The 26146-nt window shown below is 53.8% G+C and overlaps 1 protein-coding gene across 1 annotated transcript in view; it reads left to right on the top strand.

Moving 5' to 3' along the window:
- The first annotated feature begins 9386 nt into the window (after positions 1-9386).
- Positions 9387-26146, top strand: part of LOC122390573 — a 35082-nt gene continuing 18322 nt past the window's right edge. The window contains exons 1-3 of the mRNA XM_043383663.1: positions 9387-9996; positions 15609-15765; positions 17734-17924. Coding sequence (XP_043239598.1) covers positions 9930-9996; positions 15609-15765; positions 17734-17924 — 415 coding nt within the window. The 5' untranslated portion in view covers positions 9387-9929. The remainder of the gene's footprint in view (positions 9997-15608; positions 15766-17733; positions 17925-26146) is intronic.

Raw genomic sequence — 26146 nt, 5'->3', positions numbered from 1 at the left:
TTTTTCCTAAAGGTCATATGAGGTCAGGTCATTTTCGTGACCTCACCATTATAAGTCAATGGGGAAAAATGAAAACTGCTATTCTGGCGCCGGGAACGATCTCCAACTATTTCAAGCACACAGAATCGTGATTTGATGCACTCCTTGCAAGGTAAGATGCGTCACTTTTCCAATGTTGACCTTTCGTGACGTCATTTATGACGTCATCAAGGTCAAATTAGTTTTTCGTCAATAACTCTTGATCAAATTGAGCTAGCGAGTCGGGGAAGGCACCAATGGACTCAGGAAGGCCTGCCGAATCGAATGATATGCGACATGACCTCTTTCGACCAACTTCGTGACCTGGGGGTGCTGACCTGACCTTGACCTGAGGTCAACACCCCAAGTTGACCTGACCCGGACAAAAAGTATATCATTCGACGCGCCTGAGCGAGGCGAACACGATGCTGCCAAAATCGGCGCTCTGAGCGGCCGTTTTTTGCGAAGTTATTCACCAAAAACTGAACCGTACCTTGGGGCACTTGACCTGACCTCAGAGGTCACCGGTTGACCTAGGACCTTAAAATCGGGTACCAATCTCTGCGTCTCGTAACGGCGCACACGCTCGTTTTTTCCGCGACGCGCTAGCTCCACCAGGGGCGAAACGGCGAGGGGGGGTCGTACCCGCCCCCCCCCCCCCCTCGGCCGGCGCGTATGTAGAAAATCAATAGGTCCGGCGAGGGTTAAAGCTTAGAATCGGTGCTTGATATTTCGTTCGATTACGATGAAGCCAACCATACCTAAATTAATTGTTCATGAGAAGACGGTAAAAAGCATTCATGTAAAAACTAACAACGGTAACTTTTCTTATGTCGATGCCACGGACCAAAATTATAGCAAGCCAAATCGGCAATTGACATTTGACACGGATAACCTTATCCACTATTTGTTTTTGTTTTGTTGGGTTAGGCCCTTTCGGTCCATTGAGACCATTTCAGAGCCGGGAGGATGATAGGATATAGGGGGAGACATTGGTCTGGGCAGGCACCCTAGTGAGTCATCGGGGCTGAGCCCGTCCAGAGGACAGGCCACCCAGCCCCAAGGTTCTCACTGCACCCGGCTACGGGGTGCGCTCCCTCGGGAGCAGCGGTGCTGCTCCAAGGGAGCAGCCCGCATGAGATAAAGTTGCCTGTCCAGCCCGGAGGGGGGTTGCGGCATGGAGGAGAAGGATTTCAGTATCCTGAGGATAGAAGCACGGAACGGTGTTATCCACTATCCAGTCCTCCCACTCCATCAAACGCTCAGATGATCCTGCTTCGAGGTTTATTGTTATGTGGGCTAACCTCTCCAGTGCAGCAGATGCTCAAAATGTTGCCTCCAGATCCAGAGTCCAGGTTCACTGTCACGTGATAAACCTCCCCGGTGTTCTGGAGGATTGTCCGTCGGAGTCCGGTGTGGTGCTGCGGAGATGGCGCCACCTGTCGTCATTAGCGCCCAGTTTGTCGCAGATCCGTCACAATCGCCCTGCTCCGCTGACGGCGGCCGCTGAGAAAAACAACTGATTGGCGGCGGCGGCGGCGGCGGCGGCGGCGGCTCGTCCGGCACCCCTGCCGCCCCCGCCGACCCGCCGCCGCCCCTTACGATCGCGTCCGGCGCCGCGCAGGTCCACAATGGGGTCTGTGACCAGGTGCCACCCACGCTGCCAGTCCCGTCAGCGGCAGCGGCGGCGGCAGAAGGTATGTCCGGTCCCTCGGCAGGGAGGGGTGACCGATTGGGTCACCTGCTGCTCCGGAGATGGAGGACGGTAGCCGGGAGCCAGGTGCAGAGAACGCCCTGACGAGATGAAGAAACTCACGGTGTGAATGTCGAGCACTGATTTATTCCTGTAATGAGGCCAGATTACTTGTTGACTGCAACATGGGAACAAGTCTCCATATGTTGACAAGTTCATCTCATCGTCCGTGCTATAAGTCATTTTCCGCGCGGTCGGTCGAGCGGTGCAGCCGCGGTGCATCCGTTTTAGATTGTGTCCCAGTCAGCCACGCGCGCTGCTCTCGGTGCAGCTGGGCCGCCGATGTGCACGGCCCGAGTGGCACGGATGACACGGTTCAGTGATTATCGATACATGGCTGAGCAGCAGCGAGCAGCCGCTTCGGTCACACCTGTGGATCATGGTCAGCGCCAGCACCGCGCTCCGACTTCTCAGCTTCTCATCTCAGCTCCCCAGCTCAGCTGAGCAGCCCCGACTTTGACTTTTTAGCAGAATCGCCAATCATATACCAAGCCCACTCCCCTCAAATAACGAGCTAGACCCCTACCTGGATCACCACATTGATTTTCGCTGGAATTCTGGGTTCATCTTCATAGGATCACGCCAAGATTTCTGTCAGGGTCACAGCTTAAGGTCACCGTGTCTTGATCCTCGCTGGATCACATCCTGGTTCACATCCTGAATCGTCACACGGACAATTGTATGGATCACTTCTGTATAGCCATTCACATCACCTATCTGAATCACCTGGATCAACACTCCTTATCCGGATCATCCAATGAATCACCGCTCCAATCAGCACCGCGCTAGCTGCTGGAGGTGTGATTGGCGCTCCGTTCGGTCTGTTTGATGGGGTGGCGGCATGTGGCCGTGCCTAATCAGGCCCATGGCTGATTGGTGATTACGGAGCTGCACTGGTGAGGGCGGCAGACGCGGGGTCAAACGTGCACAGCGCTCCCTGACCAGAGAGCCGTCCAGCGGGCGGTGGGCGTCGAGCGGGTTTTCCGAGGGTGAGCGCGGTGCTCAGATTCAGACAAATGAATAGACTGGGCATTTTGTGCCGGTTATTAGTTCACCATTCGCAGTTAGCTGCGCTGATGTTCTTTAGCACGATGGCGGTTTGCTCTATATTTCTGTTTGGAATCACAGTGCTAGAGACTGGCTTAATTTGGCAAACGAGCTGTAATGGTAGAGGGAAACGCTTCTGCTTGATTATATTTTGGTCCGGGAGGATGGAAGAGAGCGACTTAGCAGCGCTCACACATATGTAGGTCCAATTCATAGATGTGTCCAAAGTGGTTCAGCTTAGGTCACCCGTCGGTACGTGAGCAGTTTATAACTAATTATTCTGCAGTGGTCGCACGGGGATCCAATTATGGTCAGGCCGTAACTTCCGATAGTTCGGCATTGGTGCGACAAATGTTTCAACGGTGGTCTAAGTTCCCACAATGGTCTTACAGTGATCATACATGATTCCATCATGGTGAACCTACAGAAGTCTCACTGCGGTCCAGATTTAGTCCATCAGCAGCCCGCTCGCGATGACCCCGCTCCGACGGTGGTCCACCGCTCCAGTTGTTCTCCGGTGGTCCGCACTCCGGGGTAATGGTCCGGTAGCTCAGTCTGTCCAGCCTGCAGCTGCAGCCTTACACCAGGACAGGCGGGTCTGTAGGCGGGGTACCCAGCAACAATCTCACCGGGCCGACCGTCTGCCATCCCACGCACCCGGACCCTAATCCAACATGGTATCCGGACACCGGCGGTCAACGCCGGACCGGGCGCGGTCACGGTCAGCCGGGGTGCGGTCATGTGACGGTCACGGTCAGCCGGGGCGCGGTCACAGGACGGTCACAGTCACCCCGGGTGCGGTCATTGGATAGTCACGGCTGGGCTCTGAGGATGGTGGGATGATCGGAGCTCGTTGGTCTGATGGTTGGGGATCGGAAGGCTGATAGTTGGAGCTCGGAACTCTGTCTTGTAGTTCAGCTTCGATGGCTGCTGGTCGAGTCTTGTAGGTCTGATGGTGGAGACTCCGTCTGCAAAGGTCGGTAATTGGAGGGTTTGCACTTTGGTACGGTCTCGGTGTGTCTATTTGACACAGTCGGGTCTCGGTGGGTTCGCTGGTCTTGGAGCCGGTTCATTGCGCCAGTTGACCTCAGTCAGACCTCCGCGGGTCATCCTGCCCAGCTGTCCCGTCCCCGGCGGCGTCGGATGTCCCTCGGCCCGTCCTTAATCCCTGCGACTGACCAGCTGGCCGGCCCTCGGCCCCTCGGAGCTGCAGAGTGCCGCCCGTCAGCTGCTCGCCGGGCCCGCCGCGGGGCACGCATTCCTCAGCCCGCCACCGCTGCCGCTGAACACCCCACCCCAGGCAGTGGCTAATTGGCCAGAGAGCTGAGGCCGCTTCATTCATTGCCAGTGCGCTGTTTGACTGCCTGTGGCCTGAGCAGGCTGGGACGTGTGTTTGTTTGTCCACATTGGTGCATGGCAGGCTTCCTATTGTCCGGCCCTCATGATTTGCCTTGTGTTGTCATCTTGTCAGCTTTCTCTTGTCCATGCCACCGCGTGGTGTCATAGGTGCACAAAGAACATGTCATATCATTCTACATCGTCAGATAATGCTCTGGAATGTGCCGGTAATGCATTGTAGCTGCAGACATATCACTACACATATCCTTTATAGCATGCATGTAAGTAATAACTATCGTCGATGCGATGTTCATTATATCTTACGTGTTCCCCAGTGCCCAGCGACCTGATATTTCTTCGATGACCTGACCACCTTCTGTCCCTGTCTCTACCCTGCCCTGCCCCGGATCCTGCCCTTCCATGCCCTGCCCTGCACCGTGGGATGCCCGGGGGCGGCTTCGGTAGCTCCCTGACGCCGGCTACCTGGCCAGATCAGTGTCTGCGCGCTGAGGGCTGTTCGGCAGCGCGCCCCGGGCACACTGCACCCGCTCACGGAACTGGGATTAGCGGTCGGCCCGGCAGACCTTGAGAGGTCACCGAGCCGGCCTTTAAAGGAGTGCCCAGGCAGGGGTGGCAAGGATGGGCCTGCTAATTAAAGGTTGATTAGTGTTGACAGGAGTTTCGAATTCTAGCCCCTTTTAAAAGGGAGAGGACAAAATGAATAGAACCCTTTATCTATTTCATATTTTCCACTTAACTCCGCTAAAACACTCGCCCCAGAAAAGCTAAGTGAATATATGAAGATAAACTTAATTGGAGACTTCCGGAGGGCAGTTGTCGTCAGTTATTGGGCTATACCTACAGAACAGTTACAATTTATGTGCGATTACAAAATTACAACTCAATTGTGGTTGTCTCAGGCATGTGGTTTTAAAACATGAATTGATTGTAAGAGCTGATACAATCAAAATTACTTTGCATTCATCGATGCAAAGCGAAGACATTTTCTGCAGCTAGTTGACAACGGGTGGTAAAATGTTGAGTATGAGCTGCTCAGCGGGCAACGTTTTTACTCCCGACTCCCGTTGTTATGACTAAGCCAACGAAGCCGCATGCATTGAACAATGAACAGAAGACCGCAAATTGATAACCATAGGACTGTTCTTTGACCAATGACGGTCTCCGTAGTAGTAAACACGGTAGCAGCTTAAAAAAAGAAACAATAAACGCCATTCATCAGCGTGAGAGTCTGCTGTTCTGCTATCTTCACTATCCTAAACTCATATTTTGTCCCACGCTGGTGACCTTTAGGATAAAGACAGCAAAGGTTATGTGTGCTGTGTGCAAGTAGACAACCAGTATCAAATACCGCAACACAATATGCCAATCCATTTCACATTTAACGTCATCATAATTCATACGGTGTTTACTTTGATTCTAATCACATCCCATTTATGGCTTCATGTGTGATGAGCTCATGCAAATGTAACTGAAGCAGCCTGGTCATTCATTGTTCATTCGCTGACACCAGACCAGAGCGGAGCAGTTTTCCTTTCAGACAACGCGGTGTAGTCCTAATGGTGGAGGTCTAAAGCTCTGCTGTTCAGGCTCCGATGTCTTGATGTCTTCCTGTTGACGGATGTTGAAGCTCTGGTTTTGAAGGTTTGAAGTCTTGCAGAATGTTGGACGTCCTAGTAACGGAGTTTTTAAGTTCTGACGGAAAACTATGCTGTTGGAGGCTGGAAATCGCGATAGACAGTTTTGGAAGTTGGAAGCCAAAGTGGAGGAGATGAGAGGTCCTGCTATCGGAGGTAGGACGTCCTGCTGATGGATGTTAGTCCCTCTGAGTGCCGGTGTAGGGTGGGTCGCCCCTCGCCGGCCGGTGCGCCGCCGCCCGCTCGTTCCTGCAGCGTGGTGCCATTACACGTCCGGCCGCATGGAATGTGGTACTGCCGCCGGCCATAGTGCTTCTGCCGACATCAAAGTCGCCATAATTTGCGCTGAAGTAGCGGCAGGGCGGGCGGCCGAGGCCTGTCATTGCTGCCGCTGGCTGTCCAGTTATAAAGGAAGCCGCGCCCGACCCTTCAGACAAATAGTGCATGCCCGTGCCAAACTGCTTGATGGTGTACTTCAGCGGTGTGACGGGAAGACGCAAAGTAATCTTGACAGGCAGCCCACGAGTCTACTAATTGGAGTTTCTTGATGCAAGTGACCTCTGCGGATTGTAGATGGGCCAGTTGGTCTATGAGAAATTGCACGGTAATCTGATTATTCAGTCTTATGAGCAGGGGATTTGTATTCTGCATAATTCCAGGGAGCTGGGACGGCTCCCGTTGGCATTGCTGAAGCTGGTTTAATTGGCAGGAATGCCAGCAGAAATGTGAGACATCTCGTAGATAATATGTGACAGCACAACGTAGCGGTCTGGCGCGCAAAATATAAAATGTTGTTCATTCTCAGGGTCTTGAAGCAATGAACGAACCTGCGTCTCAAATATGCTTCTGATGACGTCTTAATAATTCATCAGACGCCGTTGTCATTTGGGCGTCGCAGCCGGATCACAAGACTCGTCACAACTCATTCTTCTGCGGACTCTAAACTCACTCTGGGCTGGGTGTGCACGCAAGCCATCCACCAAATAGGCCGGCTTATGCGGAACGGCGGAAGGCTGAAACGTTTGGGATTTGTGAGGCTGGTTAATGAGACGGTGGTGGGTCTGATTGAGCAGTCGGTAGGAGAGAGAGAGAGAGAGAGAGAGAGAGAGAGAGAGAGAGAGAGAGAGAGAGAGAGAGAGAGAGAGAGAGAGAGAGAGAGAGAGAGAGAGAGAGAGAGAGAGAGAGAGAAATGGAGGGAGGAAGTAAGAGAAGTTCCCCGTATGGCAAAACAATGCATTAATTTATTAATAAAATTCAGCATCATGTACAACGCATGCTTCTTTACACAGCTAACTTTAAGCTATACACTTCATCAATGCATCTCAACTTATTTTTTGTTCATGACGATTACTCATTATTTATTGTTTGCATCACACGTTTACGATCAATTTCAAATGCCACCGTACAATGCAAAATGAAAATTTCGTCCATCGCCCTAAATCACATTATTTAGGACAAGTTCATCAGCTTGTCTTTGGTCTTTGGAATTAGGTCTGCAAATAAATTGACCCACTGCAGGTTTTGTGTGCGAAACTCACTGCCAACGAGTGGCTACCCTTTCAGCCCTTTCCCACCATGACCCCACGGCAGCCATTTCCGTCGCTGCACCCTTTAAAGTACGCCGACAGCAAACTGCTGAGCTTCTCCACCCAGAAAACACCATCAATAACAGCACTGCTGGCCGAGACGGTTTCCGTCGATGATTGAGCATCTATCGATCGAGTAGCTATCGAGTCGGTGGCACAGAGCCCAGCTAGACTCGTTGTTTGCGCTGTTTACCTCGCTGCCCACCGTCTGGCCCACTCACTTCCGGTGGAGTGCATTCCTCGACGAGAGAGCGCCGTCGGACTCAAATAAAGCCGCTTACAGTGCCAAACGGCGGAATTCGCACGCCGCGATTGTCGCCCGCTTGGGATTCAGCCCTTTCGCCAGCTCCCAGATCGGCTGAATGACCGGCGGAGAAGTGTTGATAGAAAGTCGCATGGCTCGAATCCCGTCGCCCAATCCTTCCCTGATTCAACTACAAATGCCTAGTGACAGTGCTAATAAACCCACCAGCCACACAAACCGATAACCGGAGACCCGCAGAGACCCGCAGTCCTATAGCCGCTAACCGGTCAGTTGGACCACAAACCGCCAACGCCATAACTCGTGACGGCAGAAAGTGAGCGGCTCCCAACACGCCTGCATCGGATCGTGATCTCCCCGACTGCGACCTGCTACATCCCCATCGGGCCAATGACGTCACCGGGGCGCTCATCCCATTTGAGCGCGGCCGACGCCCGCGCCCACTTCACACACCCGGCGCCGTGACCGCGGGTCGGTGCGAGGTCACGTGCCTGGCGGGAGTGGCAGGTCAGACGTGGCAGCTGGATGATTGCAGCGGGATGAGAGCTTGCATATGGGTGGTGCCTGCGACTTGGAAGGCTGTTATTAGTCATTGAAAATGAAGCAAGAACAGTTGTCGTAATGCTTGTGATGCTCTGTTCACCTGACAATATTAGAAGAGTTGTATATCCATGAGAGCTTTCTGACAGCCTGGCAGCATTGCACTATATTAAATGTTAGATACTAAGCTGATAAAGGTGTTTATTTTACGATTTTCACGGAAGAAGAATCTGAATACATTATATAATATAATGACAGCATGCTTGAGGGAATGAATTTCGGATTTATATAGAATTTATATAAAATGTACTTTGCCACAGCTATCCCAATAAATGATAAAAAACTACTTTCAAACGTGCACTTATTTGTTATACCAATTTCTGTTATATTCAAGTTGCAGATCCGGGTTCGCAATTATAAGCTGCAATAAAAAGAAATGAGCGGAAAGATCAATGGGAATTCTGCCTAGTGACAAGTTTTTTCTTTTGATTGACTTGGAAGCTGCCTCGAAGGATTTACTCCGTAATTAAAAGGCGTAATTCATTGTAGCACATTCTTCAAACCTTACCATTCACCGTTCACGTGTTGATAGCTTACGATAAATTGCATTTTTGCACTCATTAACCCTGTGAAGCGTTCGCCTTGATGTTTAGAGGTTGTGCACAGAATTATGAGCATTTGCAATGAATGAGTTCCTGGCAATTACCACCCGCCAGTTTTTCAACGAAGATAACCTGTCGGAATCACTCCCCTCCCCTTATCCCCACGACCAGACAGGATTGGTGTCCGCTTGACCAGCGTCGGTCAACGATTGACCTGGCGAACAGAAGGCTTCGGGCCCTTGCAATCACTGGTGGTCGTCGAGCAGCCTGGTGACCTGACCTAGCGACCTGACCTGGCGACCTGACCTGGCGACCTGACCTGGCGACCTCTGACATGTCAAGGCCGGTTCAGTCCCTACAGGTCACCTCGGTGACCTGACGATCTGACAGGGTTAAAGTCAGCGTGGTCCCACCGTGTGACCTGACGGGTCGCGGTCGGCTCCGGTCGGCGCGGTCGCGGCTGACCGACCGGATATCGGCAGCCACTAGCCAGGCTCTCATTGGCCGGCGACCGGCTGACGGTCTCGGCGGCGGCGGCTGCTGGGGCGGCGGCGGCGGCGGCGGGAGGCAGTGTGCTCACTGAGCGGGGCGGCGGAGCAGTGCCGTCCGTCCACAGACCGACTGACCGGCGGCGGGACCGGCCGGAAGGACCAGAGGACCGCCAGACCGGACCAGAGGACCGCCAGACCGGACCAGAGGACCGCCAGACCGGACCAGAGGACCACCAGACCGGACCAGAGGACCAGCAGACCGGACCAGAGGAGGACCAGAGGACCGTCAGACCGGACCGGAGCGAGATCGACAGGATAGCCGCAGAGGAGCGGCTGCGGCGTGCCGGAGACTGGACAGTCCGAGCTCGAGGAAGAAGACCGTGTTTGACGGAAGTTGTGTTGCTGTTTCTGAGAGAGACCGTGAGGCTCTGGAGGTGCCTCAATAGCTGCCCAGTCTTTCTTCTGTCATTGGATAACAGACAGTGGTGAAGCCGCTGGCCTCGTGTAGTTGAAGACAGAGGACACGGCGAGCCTGCCAGGACTCAACTGCGCATCTGCGGCACGTCTGAAATCCCCGGCGCCGGACAGTGTCCGTCGAAGGAGGCTCGGCCAGGTGTCTGAGCACCAGTGACGTCAAATGACATCAGATACGGGCGCCAACATGTGGCTGGCCACGGTCGTCCTACTCGCCTCCCTCAGCCGCGGTAAGTGCAACAAATCAGAGATTGACTGGCATGCTGCCCGCTCGGCTGCAATGTATTCGACCATGCCCACCGCCTGCCTGACTATGATTTATCTCAGGCAGTTCGATGACCTGCCTAAGTAAGTAGCTGCCGGTGAGATCCCACGCGGCGTGTTACGACACCATTTCGACTGTCATGCTTATCGCAATGGCTGTTTTGACGTCTGGTTACTACCAGTTCTTTTAGCTTACAAATCGTGATGTCTATGGGCTTACACAATCCACGCTCTTCATGAAGTTAATCATTACGCAACCATTGTCTTCTGTGGGTGGTGAGGGTGCGTTATAAAAAAGTATGTATGTACTCTTCACAGCGTGGCAAGTGGAGCACATCACCAAGCAATCCTTCTGGTTGGGCCGTGAAATTAATTCTAATATATTCACTCCCACCTCCATGGGATGCCCTGGCTGTTAAAACAACACAGTTTCAGCTATTAGATGAAACGTGATATTTCCTCTCTGTTTTCCCTCGTTTGAATCCAAACACAGCCCCACTCGTCAGCGCTTGGACATGACAGACGAGGCAAAGAAGACACACACCCACCGTATCATGAGAGGGAGATATTACAGGAACGGCGACTTTTTACCGCGGCTCTCTCGCCCTGGGAGTTTTTGCGGCTGCGAGTTACCAAACGACGGTGTCATTCATCGGACAACAGCCACATAGTTGTCAAGGTTGCGCCATTGTTGAGTAATTGATTATTGGATGGATAAGGAATAGTTTTTTGTTTTTATTGGGATCTACTGAAGGATCGTTACCGCAGAGTGTCCACAGCTTCTTATAAGCGAAACAGCCATGCCGTTTTAAAACGAGCTTTGAGTGGCATATCCAGGTGACCGTGGTGGATGGGCTTGTATTTGCTCACGAATTCTTTCAGGCTACCGATTTGCCATCATGCAAATATCAAATGTCAATCAAGCAAAGGTCGGCCGTTCATTGCAAACAAACGGCATATTTTCTATTGATCGTCTACTGTCCTATCAGCTTCTGGTATCTTATGTGGGATCAAAACAGTCATCAGTCATTTCCAGTCAACTAAAGGTGGACCACGGCGTCATTAGTCATCCGAGAGGCATGAATGATGACTCGAGTCGGGCGGGCAGGGCAGGTGATGAGAACCAACCCAAGCGGAACGATAAACCTACACAGCCGGGGGGCGTTTGGCATCCGCGCGCAGCTCCACCCAACCCGCGGTCAGTCCTGTGTATATCCTACAGTGACCCAGCCCAGCGCCGGCCATCCCAGAGCTGCCCCGACCAGCCCAGCCACCCGCTGCGCTCCACTGGCTCGCTGCCCACACATTCCCGGCGCAACGAAAGGCGCACAAGTTAGTGCGGCACGTGCATTGCAATCGAGCGTCGGCCGATGTTAATCTCGAGCTAGGCGGCGGTTTAAATCAGAGCCATTTGACTTGGCGTGACCGAGTTATGGTCGCGAGCGGCACGTCCGTTCCGAAGCACGTCGTGACCCGGTGTCACGCAGTCACGTCTTCATCAGGTCGGTGTCTGTGTCACGACTGCCCGTGCCCCGCGGAGAGAGAGGAGCGACCTGCCCACTGGGTTACCGAGGCACTGACTGGAGGGGGGAGGGGGGGCTGAAGGCAGTTCGAAGGGAAAATCGAATATAGGTCCGGAGTTTTGGTGCATGACTTTCTGATACAGAACGGTACTAAAGCGATGATTCTAGTAATGACAGCTTTTTAGGTAGACGTATATCTTGAAAATGAGGGTGCTTGTAGATCGAATGTTCAGATGTGTCCAATAAATGGCATATCGAGGAGTTACATGTAAAAATGTCACCCGAGACACCTGATTTTGGCAGTCAGTAGAACTCGGACCACAATAGTTTTTGGTGAGACTAAGGAAACGTCTCCACTGGCCATAGCCCTGGTCACGTTTTGAAAGCGAGTGTTCCGTGGTGTCAGTCAACAACGGGTTTTCCGAGCTCTAAACAAGGCGTCGAACAGTAAACACACCACCCACCCGCATATTACGGGGCGTGGTCCACGGTTCTGTTACAACTCGACATGGAAATTGAGGAAAACTTGTCACTCTGGGCGTAAGATTTTAGATTGATGGCAGGAAAACACATTTCCAATGTTTATTTGTAGAAACATTTATGCATTTGCCGGATGTCTATTGGGGTGAGCTGGGTACGACTAACGCACTAGAGTCAATAAAAGAATGGAGTTTTTATGCAACGCTTATCGCATTAATCAACGACTTCTGATCCATTAATCCACCGCCTCAATCGTCGCTCAGCTCGTGCGGCTCTGTTCTATGTCTGTGGGAGTGAATAAAAAACGGTAGGAAAGGAAGGCTGGAACAGCTGTCCGTCGGCCGCTGTTGGCGTGTCACTGACAGGCGGAAACAGGCCCCGTCCTCTCCGGTTACCGAGCAGACGTGGAGCCCACCTCTCAGCGCCTACCGCCGCTCAGCTCGGCACCCTCCCAATCTCCGCCACCATCCTACCGACAACAAAGGCGCCGTGGACCTCACGGGCTATATCGGAGGAGCTGATCGTTCCTCATCAGACGAGCGCGGACACCAGTGGCCGCTCACCGGCTCATCTCGCGCAGCAGCGGCCGAGCGCCGGTCTATTCATGGTGCGCGGCAGACGGGGCTGCTGCCGCGGAGAGGTGCCGGCTGCGCGCACTGGCCGCAGAGAGGTGCCGGCTGCGCGCACTGGCCGCCCTGCCATGGGACAATGGGGCGGCGCCGCGCGCCGGCGGCCCGGCGCTGCCTCCCACCCCGCCGTGAATTCAGCGTGAAATATGGTGTGCTCATTGAAAGGCCCGGATGACTGGTGGGCCGCCTTTGTCGGCTGCCGAAAGGCGTCCGGTATTGGTCACGCAGTCTGGGGTGTTTGAGAGCGCGAGGGGGTCGGCGGCGGCGCTGAATGCCGCCGAGCGTGCCGGCCTGCCAGAGCCCCTGGAATGCACCCCATCTGCCGGCTAATGATTTGTCACAGGTAGTTCAGGCGCCGCGCGAATAAAGAGCCGTGCCTAATGTAAGGGTCGAATAATTGTCCGCTCTGCAAAGGAAATGAGGTTGACCTTGCTCTTATCATGATGCAGTGAGCATTCAAGAGCATTCAAATAACTAAACTCCGGCCAGTACATTATTTCAGCTTAACTGCGGTGGCTCTAGGCAACAAGCAGAACACAAAGAATGGAATTTGTCAATCATGGATAATGTGTCGCCTAAGAGGTGTATTTTGTAGCGATTGTCGGAGCGCCATCAGTAGATAGATACTTTATATAGACGTCTTCTGTTTGGCCTGATCAACTGTCCCGGTTCGGCGCCGAGCGGGGCCGCGTGTTAATGGAACCAATACCTTAGCCTTATCTGCGGGTGTCAGTTCCAGCGCGACCGGTTTTATTGGCCCCTAATGGACACGGGTCTAAATCTGTGCCGATTACATGTCGGTGGACATTCCTCGAGGTCATCTCGGTCGGCGGCTGAGCGCAGGAAATGCCGGCCAATCACGTTCTCCGTCGAGTCCGGCGGAGCGGTGGGCACTGTCACCTCTTTACTGGCCCGACACCGCTGCTTTCTAACTCTAATGGAGCGCACGAACGGCCGGCCGAAGGTCTGAGTGAGGTAGACAGACGGGGACACACACCGAGCGGATCGGACCACACCTGGGAGGACGGGCGCTGATCCAGGCCGCTGGCCGGGTCCCCGACCACACCTGAGGCCTGCCATGGGTGCGGTGCACCCATGTGGCCCGCCTGCCATCTGTCCTGGTGGAGCGGCGGGCCGGGGCGGCAGGCAGAGAAGGGGTTGCGGTGAGGGCAGGGCTCCGTCCGCCGCCACGGGCAGCTGCGCCGGCCGTCCAGCCGGTGTAAAAACAGCCGGCCGCTGGGTGAGAGTCGCGCTGTGGAGTCACACCGCTCCTCCCAGCGGGAGCAGTCACATTAGGTCCCGGATCGCCGCTGCGTGCCCCATAAACGGTGTCCAGCTCGGACCGGGAACGGTGAGGGCCGGGTTATGTTTATCTTGCCCGATCAAGTCACCACCCGAGGCCCCGCTGATAGAGCGGTGTTTGGGACGGGAAATGGGGGCGTTTAGTGTGGGTCAGACGTGAAAGAACTTGAATTTTGGGGCACAAGTGGAGCAAGTCTAAACCTGTTCTAATGTGATAAAATTTTCACCTGGGTTTTGCGTGTGTGAAACTTGCAAAAGACATTACTGTAATGTAGATAAACATAGTTTAGACATTGGATGGCTGTTTATTAGAATATGCGTGGCTGCGTGCTGACTGACTTTCAGTTGAAGCTAAGTCAAAGTTTACTCTGTTATATTAATTAACCAATCCGATATTCACTCCTGACTCAGGATGACCTTTTACGCTTGTTTTGTATTCCTATCTCAACTACATCTCTCTTAACCTTCCTCAATGCCCCTCATAAGCTACTTTAAGTTACCTCATGCTAAAGGCTGGCACAAGGAGATAGCGGTAACGATCATAGCTTCAGACGTTTTAGACGATTTCCAAGGAACTACTGGCAATACTCTTATGTTGCTTCCAATAAAGATGATCTCATGTCTTAAAAGAGTTGCACCTAATTATGAAGCACGTACTTACAAGTGCGCAGTTTTGGTTCATGTAAATGGCTAAGATATACCAATCTATGAATAATGGGCAATGGTATTGCTCCTTTTTCCCAACATACGCACTGGAAAGCTGTATGCTATAATATGTGTCCTCTCCTATTCGCTACTCACATTTGAAAGCATACTTTCCACTCTAGCTATTTTAATCATTCCCATTATCACATAAAAAGCTGCTGAAATGCCGCATTCCTCTTTTTACATCCATCACCATCAAGTACCTACGCCCTCCCGGGCTGTCCATTCATTTCATTCATTGCGCTCGCCTCTTCCTGCTGCCCGTGCGTGTTGGAGTCCATTCGCACGTGCTGCAGCTGCCGGCTGCAGTCCTCCTCCAGTAGACAGCCGGGGGCAGCTCATCCCGGCCGTAAACCTCCGACCTCCCCTCCACCACGGCGCGGCCCAGGACTGCGCCGGCTCGTCCGGAGATGGGAGGGAGGGAGGGAGGGATACCTGCCTCCCGCGCTGCCGCTAGTTAACGAACCCACCTCCGCCGCGCTCGTAACTCCGCTACCCGCAGCCCTCTGAAGGGATCATGTCTGCCGCGTTCACTGTTCGCCTGCCCCGATCGTGGCAGTATATCGTTAGTTATTCATGGTACTGAAGGCTGCAAGCCGCAGTGTTCCGTAGACTGTTTATCATGACATGTCCACAGTGAGGTTGGAGTTATTTACGATGTTTCTTGGCCGTGGGATCACATACATTAGGATGTTTGTTGTTCATGCTTGTCTAAGGGTGTCTGTGAGTTTCCATGATGGATGTTGAATATGTAATGCATGTTTTCAATCAATGATAATTTGCTTGTAACCCGAGTGCTAGAAGGAAGATGAAACATCTTATGCATTGCATTTGTAAGAATGACTGGCTGCCAACTTCTTATGTCATAAATAGAATAGCTTTTAGTGATTGCGCTTACCGCCACTTATTGTTAATTGCATGCACTTATGTTTGTTGCAGGTTGGAGCGACTGTTTCTTCCCGTTTGAGTACCACGGCACCTACGCCGTCCAGCGGGCGCCAAATGAGTACTCGGAGGTGATGATCGAAATCAACAAGATGCTGCCCTACGGCGCCTGTCACACCAGAGTAGATAACAACCTCATTCTCCAGGACATGTAAGTGAATCCAGGTCCATAATACATCATTATTTTTTGTTAATTTGTCAATAAGTGGTTATTATCACCTGGCATCTATAGGACCTTGTAATGAAATTGGATGCCAGCGCCGAACCATTAGCGCCCGAGACGACTGTATTTCTGCGTCAGTAATGATCACGTCTCCCGTCTCTAATGTCTCACTGCCGGGAGTCCTTCTCACACGGGGCTACCATATGCCGCCGTGCCGATCGGAGCTGCCCAATACCGTGCGATCGGCGGGTGTCGTCTGCCCGCGGCGGCGGCTTCCGGTCCCCCTAGGAGAGAGGGCCGGCGCGGCGGCCGTCCGGCCGTGTTTAAAGGTCCGCGGACGGTGGCACGCCGGCCAATTTGGCCAGTAATTGCTGGCGGCGGGAGGCTTTGTCGGAGAGCCGGTGGCTCCATGTGTTTTACGCCCGGTTCTCACGGGGTGTTCCATCCGGAACGGAACTGAAATGGCGTCTGATCGGCACAGCAATAATTAGTGTGCTTCTCTATTTAGTTGTTTCCAAGTTTGTCAGTCCACAAACGAACAATCTTCAGACTTTTACGTTTGTTCAGTAGAGGCACAAACTGCAAACATCTACTATTCTCAACACAATATGGCAAGTAATATCAGCCGCAGCGCAAATGGAAAGAAGGAAATAGGCTAAAAACTACGATATGGGCATGCTATAATCTAGCTTCAATATTATGCACTGCCAGAAATTTCACAACTCCCAGAAATCTACGACTTGCCTATGTCTGCTATATGGCACGGTCCGGAAACACCTTTCAAATGAAACCGCAGCTAACAGATCTATCAGTCAGCCACGACCCAGAGCGTTATCAGACACGACCTGGCATTGCGGTCATACGGTATCCGGTCAAAATCAACTAATTCTCCGGCGCGGGTGGTGAACGGTCCTGGCCGAAACACGTGCAGGATAAACTCGCACACTGCGCAGCTGGGGAGACTGGGTGGCAGTCTATTGGAAATTTCCGATAGCATTACCAGGAGCTATGGTAACTAAAAATGCCAGGAGCTCAGGTAACTAATCAATTCAATAGGAAATCAACACAATTACAATGCATGTACATTGTACATTGTACTTCAAGCATGTGGATAGGAAATCGATCGGTAAACAATATGAGGTGAATAATGATGACATGTCCGGCCACTGAACAGTGTAAACAAAACTTTGAACTGCACTGCATGAATGCACCAATGTCAGAGACTGTTCGGCTGTGAGTGGCTGCTTGCAGGCGGTGTAATGGGATGATGGTGTCTGTTGGACCACTGTAAATTGGTGATCGGTGTTCATCTTCATGCCTAGGCATCATTTTTTATTTGCCAGTTAGCAATCAAAACTTTGACAATGTCATCGACGACTGATCAGAGATAACAGCAATTGAATTGGGTTAGGCTAGGCACTTATCCTCGGTGACAGAATCACAGTCAATCTTGTAGAGAAACAAAAAGTGGCACTACTTTGACTTTTCACCAGACAAAAGGTTGCATGACATACACAAAATAGTCAGAGTGCAGAAGCAGATATTTTGGAACGCTGGACTCGTGTTCCGTGGCTCTAACGCAGGAAAATCACTGAGCGTGATTCAACAAGTGATTATTGTGATTGTCATCAGTGTCGTGAGACATTTGGCCATAAATCAGCATATTGCAATCCGTCGCGACTCTTGTTAGAGCAGAATTTAGGAGCAGATATGGTAAAATGTTGAATGGTTGAAGGATCAATGAGATGTTACAAAGGCAGAACTAACCGTTAACAATGGGCGTGATTTTCGGAACTAAATGACAAACATTTATCAAGAATGTCTATCTTTAACTAAAGAAAGCTATTCACCTTAGATGTGACGGTCTATGTAGAAACGACCAACATTGTCACTCATGCAACAATATTGGACAAGACATGACCTTCCATTTCGTGACGCCACACGCTCGTTTCACAGGAGTAACGGGTGTCTGCGCTGCTTCCACCTGGCGATCCGCTCACCGAACGTGCTGCAGCTTCACACGCGGGACCCCCAGAGCAGCTGCGCCACCCACATCGACAGCACGCTCAAACTCTGCCCCACCGTGGAGGAAATGAGCTCACTGCGCACCACCGCCAACAGCACTGTCCACGAGCTCATGTTATACAGTGAGTCAGAGGGGGCGGGAATGGACTGCGAGATCGGTGTTTGGTTTGGAGGTAACAGTTTGATGTTCCTGTGGGTTAGCTTTTCATTAGGTTTATTAGGAATAAGGTAAGTAAACTTAAGTAACTGCGGTATTTCCGACAAAAGTCCGAGTTGGTCTAGTCTTCTATTTCCATTCCAACGCCACCAACACCACACACGGACCCGTCCTCTCGCCTGCGCCCTCTCTGCCTCACTGCCGCCTCTCACCCCGTCCACACATGGCCAGCAGGCGGCTTCCGCCCATGAACAACGTCGCCCTTCTTCCGTCCCTCCACGTGTCTCTGTCGCTAACGAAACAGTACTAATTCAGGCCCACTCGCCGACGCACAACTAAGCTAGAATGACACATTCGAAACACATTCCCCCCTGTTCCTAAAGGAACACATTCACTCAACCGTCTCGCTCGGGATGGGGTCACCGTACAGCTGTGTCGCCCGTCTCCAGCGCGCACTCCTTCTCAGTGTCTCACTATCGTTACACGGTCCACCCCCACCTTCCGCCGGTCCCTCAGCCTCATCCCTGCGGTCACTTGGCCTTTCATTTTCCAAAGCCGAACCTTGGCCTTCGGTGTCCGTTTCCAGTTTCACGTCACCTCCCGTCTCAGTCTGCTGGTCCCCGGCAGGGTCGTTAGTCGGCGCGACCGTCGGGGCCGTCGCCGGGGCCTCAATGGCCAGCCGCCCGGGCGCCCGGACGGTCGGAACCGGACAAGGGACGTCATTGTCCATCTGCCCGTGCTCGTCCTCTGTCGCAATCACTGTCGCGTCATCGACCAGACGATGCCGCACGTTTCGGACGTGCCACGGCACACCGTCCACCTCTATCGTCTGCGGTGAGACGATTTTAGTGACCGTGCCTTCCCTGGACACCGCGGTGCACCGATCACCCCGTTTCCGAATCCACACCGCGTCTCCGAGCTGAAATACGCCAGGCTGGCGGGCAGTAGGAACAGATGTGCCTCCATGTGATTGTACACACAAGTCCCTACCAGCCTGACGGTACACGCCGTGTACGGGGGCCGACGCGATATCACAGCCGTCCTTGGGCGTGACATTATAACGATGCACAGCCTCCGGCACGGTGCAGCCCTGACGGGTGGCCATCACTTTGATGGTGCGGTGGTGGCGCTCGATGATACCATTCCCGCCAGGCTCATATGCTGCGCGGTACCTCAAGTTCACGTCCCATCGCGCCGCGAACGCCTTCAACTCTCGTCCTTTGAACTCCGTCGCGTTATCCATCAAAAGCTCGGCCGGCGCCCCTCGCTCTAAAAAGATGCTTTCTAGCTGCCCGACGATCTCGCTGCCGTCAGAGCGGCGAATCTCGCGCCACATTGCGTACCGCGATGGTCCGCAGTCGATCACGGTCAGGTAGGTCTTGCCACGAAAATGTGTGACGTCCATCGCCAGCCGCTCCCAGGTACGGTCGACCTCCAGGGTGCCGTGCTTCCACCGCGACGGGGCAGGATCGATGGACGCACACACCTGGCACGATTTGACGACCGCCCGGACCGCCGACTTCGTCACGGCCCCGCTGCCCAGCTCTCGGCGCGCGTACCACCAAGTACGGCGCACCCCCTGGTGGCCCACGCTCTCATGCACCGCCTGTATGTCCTCTGCACGCGCTGTCCTCACGGCGGCCACCACGCCCACGGCCTCTGGCGGTTTGACCTTCAGCCACTCCCCTGGCACTCTTGTCAGTTCATCGGCTCGGTTATTCGCTGACGGCACAAGTTCTACCGACACGGCAAGACCGTACTCCGTCACCAGCTGCATGAACACTGCCACCCTCCGCCGTATCAGCATTTCAGACTGCGCCTTGGTGCGTAGCCTGGCTCGGCCTGTCAGCGCGTCGGTAAGCCAGCGCTGAACGGTCACGGAGTCCGTGCGCAGGTTCAGCCGTCTGAAACCCCACGCCACGGCCATGTTGACACCGTTCAACGCAGCATCTAGCTCAGACAAGTTGATGTGCATGTCGGTGTCCACCTCGGTGCGCAGCCACGCGGCGTCTTCGATCACCTCGCCCGTGTCAGGGTCACTTAGGACCACGCCGCGGGCGATAGCACTGGCGTCAGTCCACACGGTGACAGATTCGCCGGAGACGCACCACTGTCCCCGTGCTGGGTCGCGCTCCGTCACCCGCCGGGCCACGTCAGTGACCTGTTTGAGCAAGTCATTGTCACCGATCGGTGAGTCCCAGTCGTCACTCGCTTTGTTCGCCGTCCTTTTTAGCCAGGCAGCGGCTGGTCGCAGCCACCCGGCAACAGGCATGTGTGACGTCAGCTGACCTGCCCAAGCGAAGACCGCGCGCCTGGTCAACACCTCAGGTGGCTTTGACGGTGTCACGTCGTCCCGCGTCCATCGCAGTGCGCCGTCGAAGCCCTGTTTCACGCGCAGTCCCAGCATTCTCGCTCCCGCTTCATTTGTCACGCGCTCCGGCGGCTTGCACTCCAGTCCGTACCTGGCAAAATGCTGCGCTACCTGCTGGGACGAGACATACGTCTCGTTCACCAGCAGGTCATCAGCGTAGGGTAGCACAGCCTTTGCCATATCGGGGTCCTGATCTAATACCTCCCTGACCACTGCTCGCATGACGTCACTTGCAATGCACAGACCGAACCCGACGCGCGTCAAAGCATATCTCTGGCCACCAACAATCACTGTCTGGAATGGCCACAGCTCTGGAGCCACGTGTAGCTGCAGAAAGGCCTTTTTCAGATCAATCACAGCAACATTGGCTCCATGACGGCGCCACTTGCGGAGCTGGTCACGGCAAACATCGGCTTCAGCCGTATGGGGCACCAGATGCTCATTTAACTCTCTGTAGTCGAGCACCGGTCTGACCTTGTTCTTGGACTCCTGAATCGCCACCATGAGCGGGATCAAACCGCGCACCGGTCCGTGCTCTCGTTCGTCGTATGGCTGCAGCCAACCTTCATCTATCCACAACTGCAATTCGTCATCGAACTGTCCCTGCGCCTCGGCCGGCACGCGATACTGCGGCACAGTATTTGCGAGCCTCACGGGCTCCTTGCCGTTGGCCCACTTCCACCACACTGTCCACTTCCCTGCACTGAACTTTGCCAGAAAGTCCGCCGTCTCGATCTGTCTGTCCCCCGGACCGCGCGCCTTAACCACAGCGGCAGATGAACCACTCGATTCAGGCCGAACACCTGCATATTCCGAGCGCTCCTCTCCCGTCACACTGCCGTCCCCGAGCCCCGGGCCGCGCGCCTGAACCACAGCGACAGACATACCACTCGACTCGGCCCTAACACCGGCACACCCCGATCGCTCTTCTCTCGTCACACCGCCGCCCCCGAGTCGCACCTCTCCTGCCCGAACAAACACACCGCCCAGCGCCTCCAATCCGGTCATTCCCAGCAACACATCGACACCCATCAGCCTTTCCGCTACCACTACAGCACGTACCGCAGCTCGGCGGCCTTGTGCTTCCAGACTCACATCTGCCCTCCCACAGCATCGCACCGCACTACCATTCACCGCCGTCATATTTATCTCACATTGATCCCAGTTGTTCAAACACCCAACAAACACCACGGTTTCCTCGCAGCCCGTGTCCACCAGCGCGTGACACGGCCGTCCGTTGAGTAGCATGATGATCACCGGCGCTCTGCTGCCGGCGCGGTGGGCGGCGGAGGAGACGCTTGCGCTGATGCAGCTCCCCCGCCGCAGCCGTTTGGGCACATCCGGGCGACATGACCCAGCCGGCCACAGGTCCAGCAGCGGATCGGACCCGGCCGGCGAGCCGACCTTGAGATGTCACTGTGATGGGGCGACGGGCCGCCCGCCGCCGTCTCCGCTGCCGCCGCCGCCGCCGGCCCCGCCGCAGTGACCGTCGCCCTGGAGAGCACTGCTCTCGCCCGGTCCAGGACATACTCCAGCGTGAAGCTCTCCCCGAGCCCGTCACGGACCGAGGCCTGCACAGTCTCCGGCAGTCCGTTGACGAAGACGATCGCGATGGCCCTTTCGGGGAGACCACCCATCAGCTCAGCGAGCTGCTGCAGCGCCGCCAGATAGACGTCTGCTGTTTCTCCGGGACGAAGGTGGCGTCTGGTCATCTCGGCCTGTGCTGTGAATGGGTCCATGGCGAAGGCCCTCAGTAGCTTGGCCTTCACACTGGACAGGTGATGGCGAGTCTCCGGAGGCATTCGCGACCACACCGCGAAAGCACCACCGCGCAGCCGAGTCGGCAGCACCGCCATCAACGATACCGCGCGTAGCTCGCACAGGAGAGCAGCCTGCTCCAGCCATTCCACGACGTTCCCAGTTCCGTCAAATTCCGGAATGGTTCTGGCGTCGAACGCCGGCGTCGCCTCCATCACTGCTCTTCCGGTGCCTCCGTCACCAGGCTCAGAGCTCTCACCTGGCATCTTCTCACCGCTTGAACCAGAAAAACGCCGAAATAGCTTGCGGTATTTCCGACAAAAGTCCGAGTTGGTCTAGTCTTCTATTTCCATTCCAACGCCACCAACACCACACACGGACCCGTCCTCTCGCCTGCGCCCTCTCTGCCTCACTGCCGCCTCTCACCCCGTCCACACATGGCCAGCAGGCGGCTTCCGCCCATGAACAACGTCGCCCTTCTTCCGTCCCTCCACGTGTCTCTGTCGCTAACGAAACAGTACTAATTCAGGCCCACTCGCCGACGCACAACTAAGCTAGAATGACACATTCGAAACACAGTAACCTATGCATGACCATGCATATTGTAAGTGCCGCATTGTGCCAGGTATACTTTTGCATAGAAGTATAACTGGCACCTTAAAGCGGGCCTATAACCAGGGCCTAACTTTCTCAGAGGCTCACCAAAAACCATTGCTTACAAATGTTTCCCGCTCAACTTTGCTTATCTCCGGACATGTTCGACTCGCTATTATAGTGCTATGTTGAGTCATAGCACGCTGGGTGGGTTGCCGTGTGTGGTCCTGGACTCCTGTCCGAGCTCCTCCCCGTCCAGCCTCGCCCACTGATCGCCACCCAGGCTCCGCCATTCCCGTTTGAGCCAGCAGCGGCGGTGGTGGCGCGTTTTACGGGGCACTTATTTGCACGGTCTAATTGTGGGAGCTGCGCAGCCGGCCGGGCTGCTGGCGGGCGGGGACGTGCCTCTGCGGTCCAAACCACTGTGACATCGCCGTCCGAGGCGGTCATGCAGAGACCATTAGGATGCTGACGAGCGACAAAGTCGAGTTGCCGCCGCTCACCGCGCCGCCCGGTTGCTGGGGTGGTGATGCGAGGGGTCGGCAGCACACGAACAAAGACGGGAAGGAGTCAGGCGCGCAAGGCAGTGAGCTGAGAGGTGATGACGAGCAAGGGCCAGCTCAATTATTTTAGTTGCAAGTTTTGGGCAGCTCCAGCGCTCTACATATTAGAGCAGGGACAAGAAGACGATCGTTCACAAAAAAAAAAAAATGTGGAAATTTCCGTTTACTTACATGCAGTAGATTGGCAATGAATGCTCTGAAAGAGCACCTGTTCTGGTCCTGCATGCTCTCATACGGGTACGAATGTTTGTTGCAGTAATCCCTCAGAAAGGATTGTATGTCAGGTCAGTCTTCTGTCTACTTTACGCGCGCTGAAGTTACGATCAGGATTCAGGACCATCATTTATCAAACGCTCACTTTTGTATGATTTAGTAATAAAAGCAATCACGACCGTGTATGTAATCAATGGTTTCTGACTAAATACATTCAGACGTGATAGATTTATTGTACAGCAACCCGGATGAAGCTTACGGCGAACACGTACCGTAGGCATTTAAACACACATTGTGACCAGTGACGTCACGGTAGACTCCCGAACAGCTAATTAGCGAGATAACAAGTTGACTTCTGTGGGCCTACACCTACCTTTGTAAGGAAAGGTAGCGTAGCATATTGGGCCCAATTGTGCATTTTGCGCCAAAAATCTTGCGATTTCAATCTTCAAGCTTCAACTGAGCAATTCTATTCGTGCGTTTTAATTCAAGGACCCATTATTACTTCAACTGAATAACTGTCATGCATTGCCACACTGTTTGCTTCAAATTAATGAAATTGCATTGCAGGAAGTTGGTAGTTGCTGAGAAAGCCAATTATGAATTCGTACCATTAGCGCATATATCAGGGCCTATTTTAACATGTTAACTGGGGGGGCAAATGCCCCCGCACTCAACAGAATTGCCCCCCTAGTCGTCGAGATTTGCCCACTATAAAAATGGGCATAAAGGAACAGGGTGACAAACATACTACGTAACTACTGTGACTTGTTTTGCAATGGATGTCAAATGAGTCAGTCTGTAAGTAATGACCAGTGGTGTATCTAAGGGTGGGTCATATGGGTCATGGCCCCCCACCCTCTTGGGGCCCGGGGACACCACAGGCCTGCCAGGGGCACCACCGGCCTGTCAGGGCCACCACAGGCCTGTTGGGAGCACCATCAACCTAGCAAGAGCACCATAGGTCTGCCAGGGGCACCACAGACCTGCCAGGGGCCCCACCGGCCTCGCAGGGGCACCACCTTGGGCCTGTCAGGGGTACCACCACAGGCCCGCCAGGGGCACCATAGGCCTGCCAGAGGCACCATAGGCCTAGCAAGGGCGCCACGGACCTGTCAGGGGCACCAGAGGCCTAGTATGGACACCACATGCCTGGCAGGGACACCACCGGCCTCGCAGGGACTGGGACACCTTGGGCCTGTTAGTGGCACCACGTGCCTGTCGGGGACACTCCAGGCTTGTCAGGAGCACCACAGTCCTGTCAGGGCCCAGGGGCACCACCGGCCTCACGTGGACACCACCGGCCTCGCAAAGGCATCATGGGCCTGTCAGGGGCACCACGGGCCTGTCGTTGGAACTTCAGGCTTGTCAGGGGCACTACAGTTCTTTCAGATGCACCGGCGGCCTAGCACCATGGCACCATGTTTGGCCGAGGTCGCGATTCGGCGTATGTCGCCTCGCATTAGCTGCGCGTTTGCAGTCTTTTCGTGGTTTCAAACGTTCAAACATGGGATATGATGTAGCTCCCATGCATTAGGGTGGGTGTCAAGATCACCGGAAGGTCAGGTCAGATCATTTACCTTTGATGACCTCGGTTCACATTTTCGAGTTTTATATATTTCTACTTTCTAGGCTAGTTTTTGGAGCTGAATTCGAATTAAGCAACCATTTGACCATTTACGAAGTAGTTTTGGTGCCTTCGTAACATGTTACGAAGCTGTCAGAGGCGGTTGCCACCTACTACGAATACCCGGCAAAACCCTTACTGGTTGACCTGACCTGACCTGACCTGGCCTAAATGCATGAAGACATCATCTATGATCATAACTAACATGATATTCGTGATCAGCACCCCGAAAAACCATAGCAGCCACTCTTTACGACGCTCTAACAGGTCCCGATTTTCCCGACTTTTGGGTCAATGACCTGACCTGGAAGGTCAACCGATGACCTAGGACCTTAAAATTGGGTATAATCGGCTTCCTTTTATCACGGGCAACACGGTCGTTTTTTCCGCGAAGCTCTAGCTCGATCAGGGGCGAAACGGCAAGGGGGAGGGTCCAACGGACCCCCCCCCCCCCCCTATACGCTCGCTACTGGAAACACCAATACGGGCGAGGGTTAATGGATTATTAAAGACAATTTTCCAGGTTGCCCCCCCCAGTCAAATTCCCTTAAAATAGGCTCTGGCATATATCTTTCGTTGCAAGGCATTAGCACAGATCTAAGCAAAATGATCCCATTCATGACAGATAAATTAGAGAACGACTGTAAGCTATTAGCACTCATCCTGCTGAGGACAAGATAAAGCGTCAAATCATGCGCTTATGACGCACATTCGGAGGATATGAATGAATTAGAATATGTTGCTACATAACTTTAGCATTTCTTTTGTTTCGCTAGGCAATTCAGATGAAATCTCCAACAACATGCGCATTGCGCATCTCTTTCATCATACATTTCCTGGAACCTAGCGGAATAATTCATTGCGAGCTCTAAAAAACTGAGGACGGGCTGAGCACCGTCGCCAGGTCCGGTTTGGGGCGGATGTTGCTCGATTTTTCTCCGGGATAACTGCTCGTACTCCTTGGTCTGCTGGTGAGAAAGGTCCGATAGTATCACTGGAGTGTGACGGCACAGCCACGGCTCCGCACTGAAGTAGCCAAGGTCGTGAGACGAGCTGACATT

The sequence above is a fragment of the Amphibalanus amphitrite genome, unplaced genomic scaffold (assembly GCF_019059575.1).
Source record: "Amphibalanus amphitrite isolate SeventyFive unplaced genomic scaffold, NRLGWU_Aamphi_draft 000401F_arrow, whole genome shotgun sequence".
In the NCBI taxonomy this organism is placed as follows: Eukaryota; Metazoa; Arthropoda; class Thecostraca; order Balanomorpha; family Balanidae; genus Amphibalanus; species Amphibalanus amphitrite.
The sequence above is the reverse complement of the archived record's forward strand: the minus strand, read 5'-3'. Positions and strand labels throughout refer to the sequence as shown.